The 14,128-nt window shown below is 37.7% G+C and overlaps 1 protein-coding gene across 1 annotated transcript in view; it reads left to right on the plus strand.

The window, feature by feature from the left end:
* Nucleotides 1-14,128, plus strand: part of CANX (calnexin) — a 39,562-nt gene that overhangs the window by 17,705 nt on the left and 7,729 nt on the right. The window contains exons 2-9 of the mRNA XM_080675489.1: nucleotides 3,867-4,043; nucleotides 4,346-4,419; nucleotides 6,276-6,334; nucleotides 6,877-7,018; nucleotides 7,461-7,542; nucleotides 9,677-9,869; nucleotides 11,776-11,965; nucleotides 13,873-13,987. Of these exons, the coding sequence (XP_080531615.1) occupies nucleotides 3,870-4,043; nucleotides 4,346-4,419; nucleotides 6,276-6,334; nucleotides 6,877-7,018; nucleotides 7,461-7,542; nucleotides 9,677-9,869; nucleotides 11,776-11,965; nucleotides 13,873-13,987 (1,029 nt within the window). The 5' untranslated portion in view covers nucleotides 3,867-3,869. The remainder of the gene's footprint in view (nucleotides 1-3,866; nucleotides 4,044-4,345; nucleotides 4,420-6,275; nucleotides 6,335-6,876; nucleotides 7,019-7,460; nucleotides 7,543-9,676; nucleotides 9,870-11,775; nucleotides 11,966-13,872; nucleotides 13,988-14,128) is intronic.

Here is a 14,128-nt window from a genome sequence, read left to right on the forward strand (position 1 = left end):
CGAAGGGTTACTTTATAGGAATTTGGCATTAAATTCAGCACTAGAATAATTTGATTTACATTTTTTTTCTAGATGGTTAAACGACAGTCATGGTTGTGAATTGGGGTCATTGAAGTTTATGAAGGAGCCCTTTACTTCAGTTCTTTCTTTGTTTTTGTTTGTTTTGGATTTTACCTGAAAAATAAAGGTCTCCATTGTAAACAGGAGACCAAAAAAAATTCAGCTCAGTTTTCTTTCTTTTTTAAAAAAGAATTGATTGATTGAATGATTGATTGATTTGAGAGAGAGAGAGAGATTTGTTCATGCATTTATTGGTTGATTCTTTTTTTTTTTTTTTTAAATATATTTTATTGATTTTTTACAGAGAGGAAGGGAGAGGGATAGAGAGTTAGAAACATCGATGAGAGAGAAACATCGATCAGCTGCTTCCTGCACACCCCCTACTGGGGATGTGCCCACAACCAAGGTATATGCCCTTGACCAGAATCGAACCTGGGACCTTTCAGTCCGCAGACCAACGCTCTATCCACTGAGCCAAACCGGTTAGGGCTATTGGTTGATTCTTGATTGTGCCCTGACCAGGGGTCAAACCAACTGTACAATTCAGTGACATTAAGTACAGTCACATTGTGCACCTATTACCTTCATCTATTTATAGAACTCTTTATCTTGCAGAATTGAAACTACTACATACTACCAAATCATTCTGTGCATCCATGTGGCTCAGTTTTTATGTCTTTGGATCTGTGGTCCTTGGAAAGAGGACCCACTGACAGTATAATACAATACACAAGGCAATTAAGTGTTTAGAAAATAATAGATAAGATAAAAGTAACTGGAATTTGGTTTAATTTGTTTTCTTGAGTCTTCTTACACTAATTTATAACTATTTCTACACTTGATCTTTGAACAACAGCAGAAGTATCTATATTAAGTATTTAATGTGAAGCTAGTTGGTTCCTCTGTTACCATTTCATTGTAATGTTTTAATCAGTACTGGTAAATTAATATACAAAAGGTGCTTTTGTCATTTGTCAAGCTTTTTACAAATGAAAGAGGTTAATTTGAAATTGTATTTTAATATTCTAGCTCTGAGGAGCCAATATGATATGACAATTGATTTTTTTGTGTTTTTTTTTTTGTTGTTGTTTTTTAGGACAGTTGTTTATTTTTGAGTTTTATTTTGAAATATTCATGAAATTGAATCTTTTCTTTCTGTTTTCTATCTTTTTTAAAAAATTTTATTGTTTAAGGTATTACAAATAGTAGTACATAAACTACTAAATTGAATCTTTTGAACTAGTTAGGAAAACCCCTGACTCTATGGGCTTGTTTTCTTTGTCTGTAAATGAGATATTCACTATAAAGTTCCTTTTAGTTATGATTTGAAAGCCTTAATTTTAAATGAGAGGGGTTATTGGTCTTGACAAAATTTATTTTTAAATAAATCTTTATTGTTCAGATTATTACAGGTGTTCCTCTTTTTTTTTCCCCCATAGCTCTCCTCCACCTGATTCCCCACCCCACCCATGCCACTGTCTTCATCCATAGGTGTAAGATTTTTGTCCAATCTCTTCCTGCACCCCTCACACCCCCTCCCCCCTGAGAATTGTCAGTCCACTCCCTTTCTATGTCCTTGATTCTATTATATTCACCAGTCCATTCTGTTCTTCAGGTTTTTATTCACTTGATTTTTAGATTCACTTGTTGGTAGGTATGTGATGTCATTTTGTTGTTCATAATTTTTATCTTTACCTTTTTCTTCTTCTTCCTCTTCTTAAAGAATACCCTTCAGCATTTCATGTAATCCTGGTTTGGTGGTGATGAACTCCTTTAGCTTTTTCTTGTCTGTGAAGCTCTTTATCTGACCTTCAACTCTGAATGATAGCTTTGCTGGGTAGAGTAATCTTGGTTATAGGTTCTTGCTGTTCATCACTTTGAATATTTCTTGCCACTCCCTTCTGGCCTGCATAGTTTCTGCTGAGAAATCAGCTGACAGTCGTATGGGTGCTCCCTTGTAGGTAACTAACCGTTTTTCTCTTGCTGCTATCAAGATTCTCTCTTTGTCTTTTGCCCTTGGCATTTTAATTATGATGTGTCTTGGTGTGGTCCTCTTTGGATTCCTCTTGTATGGGGTTCTGTGCACTTCCTGAACTTGTAAGTCTATTTCTTTCACCAGTAAGGGAAAGTTTTCTGTCATTATTTCTTCTAATAGATTTTCAATATTTTGCTCTCTCTTGTCTTCTGGCACCCCAAAAATTCAGATGTTGGTACGCTTAAAGTTGTCCCAGAGGCTCCTTACACTATCTTCATATTTTTGGATTCTTTTTTTCTTTTTGTTTTTCTGGTTGGGTGTTTTTTGTTTCCTCATATTTCAGATCTTTGGTTTGATTCTTGGGGTACGTTGATCTACAGTTGAGTTTCTGTATATTCTTTATTTCAGACAGTGTATGCTTAATTTCTGACTGGTCCTTTTCCATTTTTTTGGCACTCTCATTAAGGTCCTTGAAGGTCTCACTAAGCTCCTCGGAGGTCTCATCAAGTTTCTCAGCAGTTTTTAGAAGATTCTTGAGTAACCTTATAAATGTGGTTCTGAACTCTATGTCGTCCAGTAGTTTGCTTTCCTCCATTTCTTTCATTCGTGACATGTTTCTTTGTCTCTGCATTTTGCTGCTTCCCTGTGTTGATGGAGAGGCTTTGTGTGGTAGGTGACCTATAGGGGCCAGTAGCTCAGCCTCCCCAATCACCTGAGGTGGATATTCTTGGTACACCCCTTTGTGGGCTGAGTGCAAAGTCTTGGTGTAGTTAAGCCTTGATTGCTGTTGGTACACTGGGAGGAATTGACCTCCAGGCCAATTGGCTGTGAGGACCCGCTGTGTCTATAATGGAAGAACTGCTGTGCTGGAGACACGCTTATGGTGCAGGACTTGTTTCAGTGGAGCTTTGGTGCTCACTGAGTCTGCCTCTTGAATGTGTCACTTATGGATGTGAGGAGTTGAAATCTGGTGTCTCACACTGACCACTAGGTACACTGGCTCCTGGATCTCCAATGGGGTGCAGGTCGGTTACTGTCTGAGGCCACCCAGCAGGAGCTACAGTGAGAACTACAGTTTTTCTCCTTTTTGCTTGGGTTTGGAAGTTTTGGAGCTGTCTGTCTCGGGCTGCAAGTTTGCTATGTTAAGCTGTGATAGGGCAGGCCATTCATATGCTAAAGCCGCTGCTTGGAGCTTGGGTGGATTTGCAGGTTGTGCAGGGCGGGGTCTCAGGGCGTCACTAGGCTAGGGTGTGGCAAACAGCGATGGCTGCCAGTAAGCCGGCTCTGCGTCTCCGACCGTGTCCCCCCCGTCCCGTGCCCCAGCAAGCAAGCCACCCTCACTTTCCGACCTGATGGCAGACAGGCCAGTTCTTTTTAAACAATTATTCCTGTGCGCAGCCCTGCAAGCAAGCCACCCTCACTTTCCGACCTGATGGCAGACAGTGCAGCTTCTCCCCGTAGGAGTTTGGGTCCCCCGTGTCTCCCCAGAAACTGGAGTTTGGAGTAATCGGGAGCTTGTCCCCCTTCGGGTTGAAAAAAGCAGCGCTCTTAGTCGCCCGCTGCCAGCCCGATACGCGCGCCTCCGTACCTCAGCTTTTCAGCGCTTGTACACGTCTCAATGTTCTTTTCTCTTTCCTTCTAGTTGTAGAACTTGCACTCAGCCAGCTTTCCCGTGGTTCTGGTTGATAGACGTTTTGTCTTTTAGTTGTAGTTTTGAAGTTGTTGTGCGAGGCAGCAGTTTAGGTGTTTACCTACGCCGCCATATTCGGTCTTCACAAAATTTTTAAACAGAGGCGATACATTTAACTTACTTTACTCTTGTTGTATGTAGATCATGGAAGAGAAGTGGTTGCTGTGTGTGTTGCTAGTCCTTGGAACTGCTGTCATTCAGGCTCATGAGGGTCATGATGATGACGTGATTGATATTGAGGATGACCTGGATGATGTCATTGAAGAGGTAGAAGACTCAAAATCGAAACCAGAGATCAGCACTCCTCCATCTCCAAAGGTTTGAAGTGGTCTTTGAATCTTTGTTTTACCTCTTGAGATAATCAAAGGGTGAAGGTAAATTTGGATATTTTTCAAAGGAAAAGCTAATCTGCTAAAGTACTTACTGATCTCTCTGGTAGCCTTTGCTATATCTTGCCAAAGATAAATTGTATAGATTGAATTCAAGGGCCAGCTGGGATAGGAGAATTTTGTGGTAATTGAAAGCAAATCAAGAGAATAAATTCTACTAAGAAAGGAATGTTGTTGAAAATGTTAATTCTTAACTTATTTTTATATTTGACACTTATTTTATATTTGTAGGTTACCTACAAAGCTCCAGTTCCAACAGGGGAAGTGTATTTTGCTGATTCCTTTGACAGAGGAACTCTGTCTGGGTAAGTGTTTCTTAGGGGGTGAAATCAGGTAAACATGTAGGTGGGGGAATAGTGAATTCCTTATTTATTTATTTATTTATTTATTTATTTATTTATTTATTTAATTTTCCTCAACCGAGGATATGCTTTTTATTGACTTCAGATAAAGAGCAACAGAGAGAGCGAAGTGAGAGAAAAACATCAATCGGTTGCCTCACATATTCCCCCTGACCCAGGATCACATCTGCAACCCATTTATGTGCCCTGACTGGGAAACAAACACACCACCTTTCGGTGTATGGGACGATGCTCCAACCACCTGAGCCACACAGGTCAGGGCTAGTGGATTCCTTTTAGAATAGCATCTTATATAGTGAAATTGTGATAATTATTTTATAACTCTAGTGTTCATGCCCATTTAGGAAAATAGTCTTTTAAAACATGCAGTAATCGCTTCCATTTCTCTCTCCTCCACCACCATATGCATATATACACTGAGTGGCCAGATTATTATGATCTTTGAATGCATAATAATCTGGCCACTCAGTGTATATCCTATATAATAAAAGGCTAATATGCAGATTGTCCCCTTGACCAGGTGTTCGACCAGCAGGCAGGCCGGCCAAATGCCCATGTCCCCTCCCCCTGGCCAGGCTGGCCAGACCCCACCCATGCATGAATTCATGCACCGGGCCTCTAATATATATATACTGAGTGGCCAGATTATTATACGTTCACAGATCATAATAATCTGGCCACTCAGTGTATATATATATATATATAGTTTAAAATATGTTTTTATTGATTTCAGAGAAGAAGAGAGAGAGGGAGAAAGATCAATGATGAGAGAAAATCATTGATCAGCTGCCTCCTGCACGCCCCATACTGGGGATCGAGCCCGCATCCTGGGCATGTGCCCTGACTGGGAATTGAACCATGACCTCCTGGTTCATAGGTCAATACTCAACCACTGAACCATGCCGGCCAGGTTCCACTCTATATTTTGTTCTTTGATTGAGAAAATTTTTTTTCTCTTGAGTCTTAAAAAAAGTGGAATTAGATTACAGGTTTGGTACCTTTTCTCACAGGTTTGTGAATTGAGTACAATATATTATCACTACTTATGTGACATTTAAAAGTAGAGTGGTCAGATATCAAGTTATACTATAAAGCCATCGTAATCAAAACAGTCCAGTACTGACACAAGAACAGGCACATAGATCGATGGAATAGAACAGAGACCCCAGAAATCAATCCAAGCCATTACGCTCAATTAATATTTGACAAAGGAGGCAAGAGCATACAATGGAGTCAAGACAGTATCTATATATATAAAAAAGCCTAAGTGACCATTCGACCATTTGACCATGCAATCGGTAGCTATGATGCGCACTGACCACCAGGGGGCAGATGCTCAACACACAGGCATGGAAACATGGAACAGACTGATGAATTTCAGAGGGAAGTGGGGAGGGGGGAGAACCGGAAGAGATTAACCAAAGATCTTATATGTGTACTAGAAGCCGGGTGCACAGATTCGTACACTGTTGGGGTCCATTGGCCTGGCCTGCGGGGATCAGGCCAAAACCATCAGTCCGACATCCCCCAAGGGGTCCCGGATTGGGAAAGGGCGCATGCCAGGCCGAGGGATCCCACAAGTGCATGAATCCGTGCACCAGCCTCTAGTCTTCAATAAATGGTGTTGGGAAAATTGGACAGATACATACAAAAAAAATGAAACTAGACCACGAACTTAAGAGTGGTTAAGTAGGCTAGAAAGAGCTGGGTAGATCCTGCTTTTGCTAGTATTTACATTGCTTCTTTTCACAAGTCAGCTATCATTTGGACCTTCATTTGGGGGTTTGTCTTAATTACAGGTGGATTTTATCCAAAGCCAAGAAAGATGACACTGATGATGAAATTGCCAAATATGATGGTGAGAGTTCATTTGACTTAAATATAATAGTAGATTGAGGTTTGAAGCATTTCCATGATTCTCTTAAGACTAGTTTAAGCTGGGGGGTGGGAATGGCTGGGGAGAGGTCAATGAGCAAAAGAGGAGACATATGTAATACTTTAAACAATAAAGAATTTAAATTTTAAAAAAAAAGGCTAGTTTAAAAGGAATATGTACACATTTTAAGATTTTTTTCCTTAACAAGTTTTACTATCTTCATGTGTTCCGTTATATTTAAAGGGTTAGACCTATTTGTTTTACACCATAAAATGGAAAGGTAATTTAGCACCTATGGTGTTGTGTGTTGGAAATGGCAGGTCTTTTTTAAGCACTGGTAAAATGAATATGCTACAGGTTTTTAAAAAACATACCCTAATATGTGTGTGTAATATTAATAGGCCAGTTTTCATAGGTAAATGGAATATGTTAAAATATGTCAGTATGATAGACTTACACAACTACCATTTAAAGGACCTTCAAAGGTACAGTTAAGGAGTGGAACCTTTTTGTGTGTTTTGTAGGAAAATGGGAGGTAGAAGAAATGAAGGAAACAAAACTTCCAGGGGACAAAGGACTTGTATTAATGTCTCGGGCCAAGCATCATGCCATCTCTGCTAAACTGAACAAGCCCTTCCTGTTTGATACCAAGCCTCTCATTGTTCAGTAAGTGAGACACTTCTTTGATAGAAGATTTCTAGGAAGGGTGATATCAGAAGACATGATTTTATAAAACTGTTACTCTACATAAAAAAATTATGAGAATTACTATATGTTATAATAGGGATAATAGGGATTTTTTTAGTGCATTTAGGCATCTTGTAATGTAATGTTATTTTCCTGCCCAATAAATTATTTTGAAAGAAACTGGCTATTCTTTCTCCTAATAGCAAATGAACTTCTGGAATTTGCAAAAAGTATTTACTGGGAATCTGCATTAAGCTTGGGGGGATTGGGAAGCCATTCAAAGCCATAGAAGATGGAATCTTTCCTAAAGACAAACATATGACCTATGATTAAACATGAGACCAAGATGAGGAAAAGGGTAATGAAGAAATTTGATATTTCAAAATGCCGTATGATTTTCTGCTTTTCTCTCTGAAATTAGGTATGAGGTTAATTTTCAAAATGGAATAGAATGTGGTGGTGCCTATGTGAAGCTGCTTTCCAAAACCCCGGAACTAAACTTGGTAAGTATTTCCTATTTCTGTATATAGCCACCCATAATTATCTTTCAAGATTTGAAATGTGAATTTCAAAATTGTTCTGTCTTATCCCTGATTTCTATTCTGTGTAATTCTTGTTTTAACAAACATATTTCTTTGTTTTATGAAAGAAGCAGTAACTATCTAGATATATGCATTGCTTTGTTTTTTTAAGCACTTTCATAATAGTCTCATGTAAAATTTCCTAATAATTTCTGTTATCCCTTTTCACTGGTATCTATATGAACCTCATAAACCAATCAGCTTTTCTTTTTCTTTTTTTTTCTCTTTTAAAAATATTTTTAATACAGTTGATATTCAATATCATTTTATTAGTTTCTGGTGTACATTATAGTAGTTAGACATTTATGATTTATGAGGTGAATTCCCCACACCCCCAATACTAGGTGTACCAATTAATAATGCGGATTTTTTTCAATAGATGGAGTTACACATATGTTGATATATATGCGATTTGATATGTATGCTATTTTGTTGTATTGACAGCAAGCTTCAAAACTTCATATGTAAAATTTTCTGAAGGTGTTAACATCATAGATATTTTTACACTTAAAAATGTCAAATTTTGTGCCAAAAAAAGAGCATTTGCGGGAAGTTTTAATTCATTACTATATTTTGAAGAAAAAGTTACTGTATACTTCAGGAAGCTTTTGGTGAATAAGCTCCATCTCAAGATACTTGTGAATGCTGTTTTAAATGCTTTAAAAGTGATGATTTCCATGTGAAAGACAAAGAACATCCAGGTCAAGCAAAAAAGTTTGAAGACCAACAATTACAAGCATTATTGAATGAAGATGCGTGTCAAACTCAAAAACAACTTGCAGAAAGATTCAACGTTGCTCAGCAAACAATTTCCGATCGTTTACAAGCAATGGGAAAGATTTTAAAGAAAGGAAAATGGGTGCCACATCAACTGAACGAAAGACAAATGGAAAACCAAAACGTCATCAGTAAAATGTTGCTTCAATGACACGAAAGAAAGTCTTTTTTGCATCGAAATGTGATTGGTGATGAAAAGTGGATTTATTTTGAGAATCCCAAACTGCACAAAATCATGGGTTGATCCAGGTCAACCATCAACATCGACTGCAAGGCCATATCGCTTCGGAAAGAGGACAATGCTCTGCATTTGGTGGGATCAGGAAGGTGTGGTGTATTATGAGCTTCTAAAACCAGGTGAAATGGTTAATACTGATCGCTACTGACAACAAATAATCAATTTGAACCACACTTTGATCATGAACAGACCAGAATGTGCCAGAAGACACTGCAAAGTAATTTTGCTTCATGATGACGCACCATCACACACTTCAAAACCAGTTAAAGTCAAGTCAAAAGATCTTGCCTGGGAAGTATTAACCCACCCGCTGTATTCACCAGACCTTGCTCCTTCAGATTACCACTTGTTCTGATCAATGGCACACGCACTTTCTGAGCAGCACTTCAAAACATACGAATAAGTGGAACATTGGGTCTCTGAATGGTTTGCCTCAAAACAAAAGTTCTATTGGGACGGTATCCACAAATTACCTGAAAGATGGGGAAATGTGTGGCTAGCGATGAACATTACTTTGAATAAAACACTTTTGATATTTCTCTTGAAATTATCGTGTTTTCTCTGATTACAAAATCCGCATTATTAACCGGTACACCTAGTAGTAAGTCTAGTACCCACCTGACACCATATGTAGTTATTACAATCTTATTGCCTATATTCCCCATGCTGTACTTTACATGCCTGTGGCTATTTTTGTAACTACCAATTTCTACTTAATCCCTTTACCTTTTTCACCCAGCTCTCCAATCCCCTCCCATCTGGCAACCATCCGTTTGTTTCTGTATCAATGATTCGGTTTCTGTATTGTTCGTTTTTATTCTTTAGGTTCCACCTGTAAGTGACATCATGATATCATCATCTTTATCTGACTTAATTTCACTTGGCATAATGCCCTCTAGGCCTATCCATGCTGTCACAGAATCAGCTTTTCTTTAATGTGAAACTAAATTATTTCGGATTTTATAAGAAGAAATAATCATACTTTTGAAAAGTTGCTTTGAATACTTTGATTTACTTAAAATCCATTTTTTGTTTCTAAAGGACCAGTTCCATGACAAGACCCCTTATACAATCATGTTTGGTCCAGATAAATGTGGAGAGGACTATAAATTGCACTTCATCTTCCGCCACAAAAACCCCAAAACGGGCGAATATGAAGAAAAGCATGCTAAGAGACCAGATGCAGATCTGAAGACCTATTTTACTGATAAGAAAACACATCTTTATACATTAAGTAAGAAAAACCAATAATTTGGGGTTTTATGGCACTACAGATTTATTATTCATCCTATATAATGAGAGGAATATGCTAATTATCCATTATGCCATAACGTCACGACCAATCTACAAGTGGTGGGAGAGCAACAGGAGGGCGGGGCAGCGAGCTAAGAGCAGTGGAGAGCTACCAGCGGTGGTGGGCGGGTGGCCAGCTGAGGCAAGTGGCAGTGAGCTACTCGAGCACAGATTTGTGTGCAGGGCTACTAGTTTAATATAAAGATAGTACATCTATAGACGACCTAAGCCTGCAAATAAGAATCTCTACTGACCTAATACCTTAGTAATGAAATGAACTTAGTGTCTCGGGACAAAAAGGAGCTTCTCGCCCAGCTGGCATGGCTCAGTAGTTGAGCGTCAGCCTTTGAATCAGGAGGTTATGCCCAAGTTTCGGGCTCGATCCACAGTAAAGGGCGTACAGGAGGCAGTCGATCAGTGATTCATCATTGATGTTTCTATCTTTCTCTCCCTCTCCCTTCCTCTCGGAAATCAATAAAAAAAATATTAAAAACAAACAAACAAAAAGGAAGGGAAAAAAAAGAAGCTTCTCTTCCATAGTTTGAATTGAGATTTAGGGTTTAAGGCATTTTTGAGAATAAGCTTTTATGTCCCATAAGAAGCTTCTTTGCTGATACCCTCATTTCCACCCTTTGTATATTTTCTTTTTTTTTTTTCCTTTGTATATTTTCTTGTTGATAAAATGTTAAGCAATAAAACATAATAGAAATATATGCATGATGTTTTCAAATTATCTTTTAGCTGAAGTTTGCTTGGGTACTCCAACACCTGGACAATTGAATTTAATCATTTGGACATTAGAATGGGATTTTTATTTTCATGAAGCTTTTCCCCTAGTTGAAATTACATATACACATGCCTCTTTTCTTAAAGAATACAATAACCTTTTTTCTTCATAACAATAGTAATACATGTTCAGTATGGAAATTCAGAAGATAGAAATAAACATAAAGATCTTTAGAATTATCTGAAATAACAACATTGTGATATGTATTAACCATTTGTGAATAAACACATGTATGTGTATAATAAGTATAGATGTAATTTTTTATTGAAAGTTAAATATCCTATATTGTATTTGGTCTCCTCACAAAAGTGCAAATATCTTTCCAGGAGACTACATATCATTGTTAACAGTGCTAACTTAATTATCCTTGAGAAAAGCGGTCTAGTACACCATTGTCTTCCATAGTATTCTGGATGTGCTGTGACCCAGTCAGTTGCCAATTAGACTTGTGTGAGATCTAGGCTTTAGCATAATCACACTTGATACTTTTATGGATTTAAAATTGTGGGGTTTTTTTCCTCCATTGGACCCCAAAAATACAACTATGAATAGACATATGATTTAATAGATAAAAGGTTTTTGTAATTTGAAATTTTGTTAGCATAGATGGTGGTAATACCAACTCAAAAAATGAGAAAATGGACCTTTACTAGGGGTGGTTATAATAAGTAAACTCATTTGCCTATTGAATGGTGTGTAACCATTTATGTGTCAGACCAATATTGCATTAGTTTATGTACCTTTGGTTTTTTTGTTGGGTTTTGTTTTGTTTTTTTTCCTCTTTCTTTTTTGATGTTTTTAATGTCCATAAATGAAGCCTTTGGTGTTTAAAATTTTATCTATGATCTGTTTTAATTACTAAAAATCTGAGGAACTAGCTTTTATGATTTACAGGAGGATTAACTTGCTCAGGGGCCCCAAGATCATGTTCTAACTTTGTTGCCTGAGGTCTTCATGTTTCTGCTTTCTGTTATAAATATGATCTTTTGTGGTATGGTAAAGAGAGCTTGAGAATGAGTGGTTAATTAACTTTTTAAAATTGCATTTAATTTTTTTTTAGTCTTGAATCCAGATAATAGTTTTGAAATATTAGTGGACCAATCTCTTGTGAACAGTGGAAATCTACTGAATGACATGACTCCTCCTGTAAATCCTTCACGGGAAATTGAGGACCCAGAAGACCGGAAACCTGAGGATTGGGATGAAAGACCAAAAATACCAGATCCTGATGCTGTCAAACCAGATGACTGGTGAGTCTTTGAGTGCAATGGAGTGTTTTGTGGCTTTAACAAATGAATGTTTAGATCTGATAATTTTAATAGTCTATGATGCAATTCAAATGTTAGGAAAAACATAGGCAAAAGGGGGCTGAAAGGGGGCCATAAAGATCATCTGGATTTCCTGTCACCATTTTATAAACCACAAAATACTGAAATTCATGTGTTTGCCTATGCTGAGACATGGTTGCTTTATGGCAAAACCTCAGTTCTCTTGGCCTGGCCTTTCACATGCCTTTGTGAATTCACACTGAAAGCTTGAGTCCTGAGATTTTAAATTTTAATTTGAAAAATAATATTTTTCCTATTTAAATAAAACTCAAGAGATCCGTGCTTTGTGTTGGGCAGTGGATACAAAGCCACAGGACATGAGCTCTCACACAGCTCCATTTCAGCTTTTATGTCCCATAAGGAGCTTCTTTGCTGATGCCCTCATTTCCACCCTTTGTATATTTTCTTGTTGATAAAATGTTAAGCAATAAAACATATAATAGAAATATGTGCATGGTGTTTTCAAATTATCTCTGGATAATTTGAAGTTGGCATGCATATGGTGAGTGGTCTAATAGTAGGTGTTACTTGGGCACTCCAACACCTGGACAATTGAATTTTAATCATTTGGACATTAGAATGGGATTTTTATTTTCATGAAACTTTTCCCCTAGTTTGAAATTACATATACTCATGTCTCTTTTCTTAAAGAATACAATAACCTTTTTCTTCATAACAAAAGTAATACATATTTAGTATAGTAATGACCAGAGCATCAGGTATAAATCAGGGTGGTTTCTTGGAGCAGTGCCAATCAAATTAAGACTTGAAAGTGGGGTGACAGTTATTAACTAAGTGGTAAAGATGGAACATGGTATTAAAGAAGCACATCGTGTGTAGAAGTAGAGAAGCAGGAGTGAGCTCAATGTGTATGAGGGAAGTTGAGTATGCATGGTCTTTTTTTGTAGCGTACAAACTGGAGAGTGATGAAAAATGAAAACTGGCTCTTTTGGAAATGTCAGAAAGTGCATAAAGAGAAATAATAAAACTGTTCTCCCATTTGTAAAACTATCTTCTTAAGCTTAGCAGGGAAATTGTAGTTGATGTTTTTCCTCCCTTAAATTAAGGTACGGGTTCCTGAACTTCTATGCTGCACTAGTGTAAACGCCAAGTTTACTTGTGTATTTGTTGAACATTAGATATGGACTCAGCCTTGTTGTTCAGTAATATTCCTTAACTAGCTGTTTTATTTTGGGACAGAGGGTGTGAATGTTCTGCTTCTAAGGGTCAGCTGAATGTTGTACAAATTCAGGTTCTCACACAATTTAAAACTAGCATAGTTCAAAAATAAGCGCATAGCCAAGGATAAATGATATCTTTGCTTACCAACTAAAGTCGCACCATTTTTTATTAACTGCACTAAAGTTGGTACTTCTTTTTTAAAAATATTTTTATATGGTTTTATTGATTTCAGAGAGGAAGGGAGAGGGAAGGAGAAAAAACAATCAATGATGAGAGAGAATCATCAATTGGCTTCCTGCAACCCCCACCCTCCCACCAGGGATTGAGCCCGAAACCTAGGCAGTGCCCTGACCAGGAATGGAACCCGGGACCCTTCAGTCTGCAGGCTGACGCTCTATCCACTGAGCCAAACTGGCTAGGGCTGGGTTGTCTTTTTATTACTGAGTTGTAAGAGTTCTTGATATGTTTTGGAGACTAGGCCCTTATCAGATATATGATTTGCATATAATTTTAGGAAGAATTTTGAGTTTTGAGATTAAGTAAGATTTAAATATTTTTAGATTGCCCTGCTTCAGATTCACAAAGGGGACCACATTGTGATTCTCTGGCCATTGTTGTCATAATTGGCTTTTTCTTATTTATTTAAGGGATGAAGATGCCCCTGCTAAAATTCCTGATGAAGAAGCCACAAAGCCTGAAGGCTGGTTAGATGATGAGCCCGAATATGTAGCTGATCCAGATGCGGAAAAGCCAGAGGATTGGTAAGAGCTTTAGTTAACTTTTTAATTAACCTGCTTTGTAGGAAAATATATTTTTATTGATTTCAAAGAGGAAGAGAGAGAGACATCAATGATGAGAGAGAATAATTGATCGTCTGCCTCCTACGTGCCCCCTATTGGGGAT

This window comes from Plecotus auritus, assembly GCF_963455305.1.
Source record: "Plecotus auritus genome assembly, chromosome: 6".
Lineage (NCBI taxonomy): Eukaryota > Metazoa > Chordata > Mammalia > Chiroptera > Vespertilionidae > Plecotus > Plecotus auritus.